This window comes from Scleropages formosus, chromosome 9 (genome assembly GCF_900964775.1).
Source record: "Scleropages formosus chromosome 9, fSclFor1.1, whole genome shotgun sequence".
Lineage (NCBI taxonomy): Eukaryota > Metazoa > Chordata > Actinopteri > Osteoglossiformes > Osteoglossidae > Scleropages > Scleropages formosus.
This window is the reverse complement of record NC_041814.1, coordinates 16,373,231-16,381,860: the sequence shown is the minus strand read 5'-3', so window position 1 is coordinate 16,381,860 and position 8,630 is coordinate 16,373,231. Positions and strand designations below refer to the sequence as shown.

The 8,630-nt window shown below is 40.2% G+C and overlaps 1 protein-coding gene across 1 annotated transcript; it reads right to left on the bottom strand.

The window, feature by feature from the left end:
- Window positions 1-1,254: 1,254 nt before the first annotated feature.
- uhmk1 (U2AF homology motif (UHM) kinase 1) lies at window positions 1,255-8,060 on the bottom strand. Its single transcript, XM_018753851.2, has 8 exons — window positions 7,367-8,060; window positions 6,596-6,888; window positions 5,843-6,034; window positions 5,449-5,543; window positions 5,239-5,315; window positions 4,704-4,802; window positions 4,426-4,514; window positions 1,255-4,095 (listed from the first exon to the last, which is right to left on the bottom strand). The coding sequence occupies exons 1-8, from the start codon at window positions 7,656-7,658 to the stop codon at window positions 3,949-3,951; spliced, it is 1,284 nt and encodes a 427-aa protein (XP_018609367.1). The 5' UTR covers window positions 7,659-8,060; the 3' UTR covers window positions 1,255-3,948.
- Window positions 8,061-8,630: the final 570 nt, after the last annotated feature.

Sequence of the window (8,630 nt, the reverse complement as noted above, 5' to 3'; positions counted from 1 at the left end):
AATACACTTTTGAAGTCATTGATTTCTTGCAGCCATAGTCTCTCGTGACGCTGCACGAGGCACAGCCAGTTTGCATACGAATGACAAAAGGCTGCTGGAAAGACATCATCCCACATTACACACACGCATGTGCATCTGCGTCACAGACACCCAGTATAGCAAGCAGCCCACATTTTCTTTTGTATCCACTGCCTATACAGTAGTGTTGAAGCACTTCCTACTTAAAGCTTCACAACAGTCACAGCTTCATACAGAATATAAATCTCTTCAGTTAATAACCATCAGAGGACATTTGGCTGTGTTTTGTCTCAACTGGCTGAAAGATCTTCTGTTACAGCACTGATGTACTTAAAGATGGACAACTGCTGGATTATTATTTCTGTACTTTTTTTACATTGCAAGTAGGCTTAGTCCAACTCTTTATAAAAGATGTTTGGGGGAGGTTGCCTGTTCTGTATATGTAGACCTATATTGGTATTAGGTTTTCTTATAGTTTCTAATCACAACATCAGCTACACAACACTTGCATGTATAAAACGTGCTCAAGTCCATACACATAATCTCATTAATAAATGTTACCAAAAACCATGAGATCACAATCACTACATATTCTGAAAGGCCACAAAATCCAAGCATGCCTGCTTTCTACCTCCTTGCTGTCACAAACTGCCAACATGAGCCTCCTGGCAGAATCCGTATTCAGGTAGACTGACTTGAAAAGGAAAGAGTCGTGACGAACTGCAGGAAATATTCAGCACTACAGTTCTCTAACCATCTTCAGCCAAACGCACATCTGAACTGTTTCTGGATACAGCCATTTTATTTTCTAGTATTAAAGTTCTCTATGTTTTTCCATGTTTATTTACATATTTTCCTGAAGACAACTAAATTCAAGTGCTAAAGCTGTTAAATAAAGAACGGGGAAAGACACATTATGCCAAACTGATAAAGATACCTTCCAGTCAAGTTTTGATCAGTTTCACATACCTGCCAATGAACTTTGACTTAAATTTTCAAACTGCTATACCATGACAAAAATGGTCTTTCAATACCCATAAAATATTTAATAGTTTACTTTTCACAGTAGACTTGGCCTTCATAATGATTGACCACTTCATTTCTCAAAAAAAAAAAAAAAATGTGTTAAAGAAAATTAAGTGTAAGAAATTTAACTACCTACTAGACTTCACATAAAATAAACCCCAAACTTAATGCTGTAAAGCAAATAGCTATAAAACAGTTTTAATAGCAGAGTGTAGGGTTATGTGACTTTTGGCATTTTTAAACCACAAAAATATATTTGGCTCAATAATTCTGAGCTGATTGCATTGATCACCAACTCATTTCACTGCAGCGTTGTCATGTTGACTGCTGAATTTAGGAGTTAGAAAGTTCAAATGAGTACTGTATATGTGTTCAGTTAAGATTTGTGCAAGTCCATAGAAGTTTCCAGCACCACAACTTCACTATTGAAAACAAGTATGGTAGTCTATCAAAACTTTGTGGTGTAATATGTAGTCCTGTTTTTAAGCTGGTGAGGTATAACAATCCGTTTTTTTTTTTTTACTTTTTAAAGGCACCACACTGCTCACAGCAGCCAAAAGCCACAACACACCGAATAGACACAGCGTTCAGGCGATAGATGTACACCCAGAGCTTTGAAGCAGAATCTGGGAGGACTCTGCAGACCTTAAAGTGGACAGGAGATGGAGCAACACTAACAAAGTACATTCGCTTGAAGAGGTCAGCAGCTATCAGTCCAGCAAAGTGCAGTGTGTTTTAATCTTGCCGTGCAAGGAAGACATGTTTCATGCAAATCCCCGCTCTCAAGATGAATATCTCCCCCACTTCACCTCACACATCAGCGAAGAGTCGGTGCGGCCTGCCGTCAGTCATCCACTAGCTTCCCTTCAGTTGAAGGGCATTCCGTGTCGCATATTTAAAGCTATAGTGCTATAGTAGCTGTCCTGTGCAGTCTTCTGTAGAACTTTTACCCAGAATTATCAGTTTAGTATTGTCAAGTACCGACACACAGAACAAAAAAAATAAATTCCAAGTTTTGAGAGTATTTAGTAATAACTTCAGTAGAACAACCCACCTAAATAAACTAACATATCATTCTGATTGTACGCCTATCCCGATTAGCAGACACCTGTCACAGAATTAACTCCACTATCAAAGATGTATTTTACGCTGGAAGTATATCGTACACTTTCAAAGGTCTACTGAACCTTCAGCTAATACCGCCAAAGACAAGCTTCTGAGGAAGTCTCACATGAACATAAATATCAATTTGATTTGCTTTCAAAATGGAAGAGATCCCAACATTAAAGGGTTTTCCCCACAAAGTGTGTTTTCACCAATGTCTAATTTAAGTTTTTGTCTATGTGAATAATGCACATATTGGAGGGCTTGTCAGACAGTTTTTTTTACATCCACAATTAAGCCATAAATCGTAAAATAAAAATGCAGCTCTGCAACAGACTAACAGAGGTAATGCTGTTGTCTTTTTAAAAGTTTCAAAACTTTTGTGCCACTTTCAAGTCAGACATATTAGATTTGTTTAGATTTTCCTTATCAACACTCTTGGAAAAGAGGCAGGAAATTAATTTTCACCTGTGGTTTTGCCTTAATAAAATATTTGTGTCATACTACACTAAAATACAAACAATTTTATGTACCAGAGGTTTATAAAAGTGCATCAGCTCAGCTGCTTAAATACATGCCCTGATGGAGTCCGTACACAACAAGCCAAAAATCTTCCTCAGAAATGGTACCTCTGGAATATAGGTTTCCAATCATATTCACATAAAAACATTATTTTTAAAATGTTTGCACTAAATAAATCACACCTTAAGGATCACAGCTAGCTGAGTGATGTTAAACCCATGTGCAATTACTGGACAATGTCATTATCAGTGCTTTTCACATTGTCGATTAATACTAATCAATTAACATTAATCATCATTGTAAACCCGCATTGGGACATTGTGAGTCTCAGCGTGGAACTCACAATGCTATCAACGCGCTGTGTATGGCAGAAAGGTTTGCTGTTAAACTTGAAAACACTCAAAGATCTGGGGGTGCAGTGTAAGTGCACCACCCACCTGTGATGTCTCAGTGCATATGCCCTCAGCTCTTGTGGGCCTCCAAGGGTGAGGCTGGGCTTCCCTGGTCTAGACAAAAACTTCTGTACCTCATCTAATACATCCCTTCTTTCTGATGGCTATTTTGTATATAATTATCAAATACCTAAGTGTTTTCAGTGTTTTCAATGCTCTGTTATCCACAGACCTCTTTCAGTGGCTACAGTGACTGTTCAGTTGTGCTCTATAGCTGTGTTTCTCAGCGTTCTGTATTCGGGTTCAACTCAGTGCAACTTTGGTCAGCAGTACAAGCAGAATGTGTTCTCTAATTTCTAAGATTAAACTTCAGTTCAACATATAACTCAACAGCTCCCTATGCTCAGGACTCGGAGTATTCACTCGTTCAGATAAGCATCCTCATCTGACCATCAGTTTTTGCAGTCAAAGCGGAGCAACACATGGAAGCTAAGCTACTTTCTCCTTTAACCTTTTTCCATACTAAAAGTATAGATATCTCCAGTGAGCATACCTTAATATATACAGGATGCATCCAACCTAACGATACATTCAAGGGCATGGAAGGATTTCAGTTCATGGATTTTATCAATATATACCTTTGCTACAAACAGTACAGGTTATGTGTCATAATAAATACAACCTTCCTTAGTGCAAAGGAAAGAAAAAAAATCTGTGCACATGATAGTACTAATGACTATGTTCTAAATATGTCACGGAATCGAACCCGTCACTTATGGTATCAGAAATGAAACAGTGCAGGTCAGAGAAGCAAAGACATACTTGCACAGTGGCTTGCATATTTAGAGAATGTGCATGGTGCTCTTGAATGATTGTTTGTGCCATCTTACTGCACAGTCTGGTACAAATACCCCCTCTTGTAGGCACTCAATGGGTAGAAAGTGGCCACAACAAATTTCCCATCGAACGTGCGCCCTGTCAGCAGTCTTTGTGCTTCTTTGGAGTCGCCAGCACTTGCATACTCAACAAAAACCTGGATTGCATTAGAGACAACATGTATTTGAATTAGGACCAAAACAGGCAATCTATATTAGAAGATCCTTTTCTTAACTAAGTTACCAGCAACCTTGCTTGACTTTAGACTGAACAATGTAATCTTACATCCTGCTTTTTTGGAGTCTATTAATAAAATACAAATAGTTTTATATCCTCCTAGGACACTGTCTAATGTAGAATTACTACAGAGAACACTGCATACATAATGTCATTTATGAAACTATGGGTTTAGGGTCAACAGGCACTGAGACTGTTGATTAATCAGTTCTAAACAAGAAGCAGGCATCATGGTTACTTGAATTTTTACCTGGCCTTTGCCTGGGTTTTCCTTTGGGATCAACAAAGAAACAACAGCCCCATATTTCTGACATTCTGCTTTCATGTCCTCTACAATGTCTGAAGAAATGAAACAGGAGGTATTAATGAGGAATTTCGGAGATCATTAAACAATCTAAAATATTATCGAGTTCAGATTAAGGTTCAAGCTTAATACATAAATATTGTCCTTAAAATGGTACATATCCAAAAAACCAACAGGCAGGACATCCCAACACGGCAGAAATCCAAAAGCCTTTGTTTCCTCACCTTCATACTCTTCCTCATTGTGAAGGTGATTATCATCAATGACATTAAGTAGCCGGAGGACTGGCGTGGGAAGCATGACCAAGTCTTCTATATGAGGTGCTGGGGGGAGAAAAAAAAAAAAACCCATGACATGAGGCAATACTAATTCCACATTATATATTTACATGTAGTTAACAACATATAGGGTACTCTTTTTTTAAAAAAAAAAACACTGCTTTAGTGATTCATAAAAATACTTTCAGGTAGGGACATCAGATAACATGTATACAAGATAAGAACAAAAATTTTCCAGCCCAAAGCTTGTTCAATCAAATTTCAGAAGTGAGCCTGTGATTCTGTCTTTGAGATGATACTTAACCTGAACTGCTCCAGTAAAATATTCAGATGCATACAGGGGTAACCACTGGCTACGACAATACTCATCTCTTTACACTTTGCAAATGTTTCAACATTCCTCACGGATGAACAGTCTACACAAATATGATCCCTTAATAATATCTCCATCCCAGTTTGTTCCATGTATCTGTACACGTACCAAAGGGAATACTGAAGAAGGGGCTGCATAGGGCCTTCTCTGCTGTGCTCCTTTTATTGGGGTCATGGTGAAGCATGCTGCAAGGGCAGTTTAACAATAATTAAGTAAGGTCAAATAAACCCCTTTTTTAAAATGATCATTTCTAAAAAGTGTATGAACACAAAGTCCGTCAGGAGAAGTTCTAATTATAAAAGCTTATGCCACACTTACCTTTTAATAAGGTCTCTAAGGTGATAGACTGGTATCGCAGGACCAACCACAATTTTACTGGCAAAGATATGGTCTATTATCGCTGAACTGTTATCCTAGAGAAAATAATGTTTCAAGACCCATGTAATTTCCTCAAGAAAATTTTGGTATGTAAAGTATGTCACTCTTAAAAATCATTTACATGCCAATAAAACAATCTAACACATACATATTACACTGTACAGTAAACAAATGACTTCACACTACAGTGAAATAACTGTTTCAAGGGTAAACCATTTAAAGGCCATGTTAAGCAAAAGACCTCATTTTCATCTTCCTCTGATACTGCATGACAAACTAAAGTACTGGAATTATATAAAACCTATGAGCCCATTCACATTCTCTCAGCGCTTACCTTCCATTCCTGAGATCGAACAGTTTCTTTCAGTTTAATTCCTGAGTACATCTCCAGTAAAATAATCCCAAGACTCCACAGATCGATGGCCACTGTACACCCAGCATCTCCCTCGAGCCCAGCCTGAGCCAGAGAGTTCTGCAGCTCCGCTTCGGGGGCCCGGTAGCCATCTGTCTGAATGTATTTCACATCCTGCAGAGATGGAAGTGGGTGAGATGTGCTGACTAGTTCAAGTTCAAAAGCAGGAAAAAAGTCAAACTGACAATACAGCAAAGCACAGCACATTCTACTGTAATAAGTAAAACAGATAGCAACAATTTATGGTTTATTTCATCCAGACATGCTATAAGACTTGTTCTGTAGACTGGGGCTATTCAGCCTTTGGCTTGGAGTGCTGGTTCCTGGATTTAATCTAGCACTCCCTAACACTACAAAGAAATCAGAAGAAATTGAATGGGTTCATTCAAAACAGACACTTCAATGAGGTGGTTCAACACAACACCAAAACAAACCCCCCCCCGCCTCTTCCCAACAGAAGAAAAGAAGAACCTTGCTCTAGACCAAAAAATTCACAAAACTGTGGAAACAGACTATTCAAAAAAGTTTTTTGCTTTATTTCAAGCAAGTTTGCATGGTTAACTAAGTCATACATTATGATATCTGCTGACACTTGTAAACAAATGTGGCAAAACATACATGAATACATACACGTGGACATATAATCTTATAACAAGTGACATCTACATGACTGACCTGATGGCCTTCTTTGTAGCTCAGGCCAAAATCAATGAGTTTGAAGCACTCGTCATCAGCGCTCCACAGGACATTGCGAGGTTTGAGGTCAGCGTGTACGTAGCCCTCGCGGTGCAGGAAGGACAGAGCCTCCAGGACATCCCGAGCACAGTGCTGAATGACCCACATGGAGTGGCCCTGGTTACTAGCCCTAACCAGCAACTCTGACACACTCACATCCAGTAGCTCAAGTAGCAAGCAGCGTGTCGATGCACCCAGACAGTTGTGATTGGTGAAAACCCCGTACAGAGTCACTGAAGGACAAAGCACACATGAAGCAATTATAAATGATGAGAAGAGAACCTGTCAACAAATGACTTAATAATACTTTTAGCAACCAGGGAGCTGTGGGCCCTGTAATCCACCGCTGTCAATTTTCTACTTTTATTATTTCGATTCAAAGTACAGTTGCACTTCGGAAGCTACACTTTTAAGAAAGTATTTTATTTAAGCATCTAAGAAGATGTGTGGAATGATTCAGTCAGTATTTCCCAGGAGATTATATGTGCATTCTCTCTCTCTCTCTCTCTCTCTCTCTCTTTCTCACACACACACACACACACACACAGAGCCATCCTGCATCTCCTAGGCTATTATTACCAACCCACTGGCAGTCCTGTTCTAAGTCAGTGATGAGGTTTCTACAGCCCATCATCATTTTCATTTTATGAACTGTCCGACAACAAGGGGGGTTAGGGCACTAGTGCCGAGGCACGGGGAAGTATACTTCACCGATATTCTTGTGTCCTTGGATGTCTTCCAGCACCGATCTCTCCTTGTGATACCCGTAATCTCCACCCTGCGCGTCCACCTGAAACTCCTTCACGGCGGCCGAACTGGCCCGTCCAGAGCTCACCCGGTACACGGAGGCAGAGACGCCCTGTCCGAGCCTGGCCTGCACGTTCCACATCTCCCCAAATATCTCGAAAAACGCCGGCTTCATCGTCTGATCCGCGTCACCGAGAGAGACAGTGCCATGATGGGAGCTCGGCTCTTTACCACCCGACTCAGAGCCGCAAGCCATGACTGAAGAGCGAGTTCAAGTCACCTAGCTAAGCTAGTATCCCCGACACAAAGCAGTCAGCAGCACACGCCGTAATGAAACGAGCTCCGAAAGGTGAGTAGTGTCACCATGCTCGGACACAAAACGCGCGTCAAGACAGCCCTAGCTAAATATCGTTCCAAAGAACACCATTAGCATTAGCACGTTAGCATCATCAACATCAGGTGATGTTTCCTAACCGCACCTCACCCATCACACAGCCGCATTAAAGATTTCATCATTCATGTCGCTACTCTTTACAGAAGTTGTTTAATGTAGCAGTTCACTGAGGAACTGTTTTAATGTATCGTTTCGTTCGGTCTTCTCTACGCTGTTAAGAGGAGAACTAAGCTCTGTGTTTTTGTCATTGTTTGGGCGGCCATTTTCCCGGAAGTGACAGATCGAAAACTGGACTGGTGGCTCGCAGGCTTCGTGTGCGCATGCGTGCGGTCAGTCGGCCGACCGGCTTAAAGCATCACTGAGACGCGTGCTGGTACAGTAGTATCATGCTGTTGCGAAGACAGCAGTTTTCTAAGGATCACTGTTCCAGATATGGATCCAGTCACCTCTGCTGTGGCGAAATTATGCTTCCACCCAGTCTTCATAAAAATAACACGCATTCAGGGCTTTGTTCCTGAGAAATATTGTTACAGGAATGGACTGAATGGCAATATCCCTGGAAAAAAGTATGGTCTACCCTTCTTCTATTGGTGCGTAAGTAAGATAAGATTCCCACGGACTGATTCATAGATTTTTATCCCACTAAAAGCTTTATACAAAGACAAAAGAGGACACACACTAAATGCTCATTCTGTGAAGGTCCCCCAAAAAACAGTGCCTTATCTCTTCTGGTATTCTAGCCACTTGGAAAAAATTCTGGTCATATTTTCTTTCTTCATTGAAACCTGCTTTTCTCTCAATTTCTCTTTTACCTTCACACATGTATGTATTACT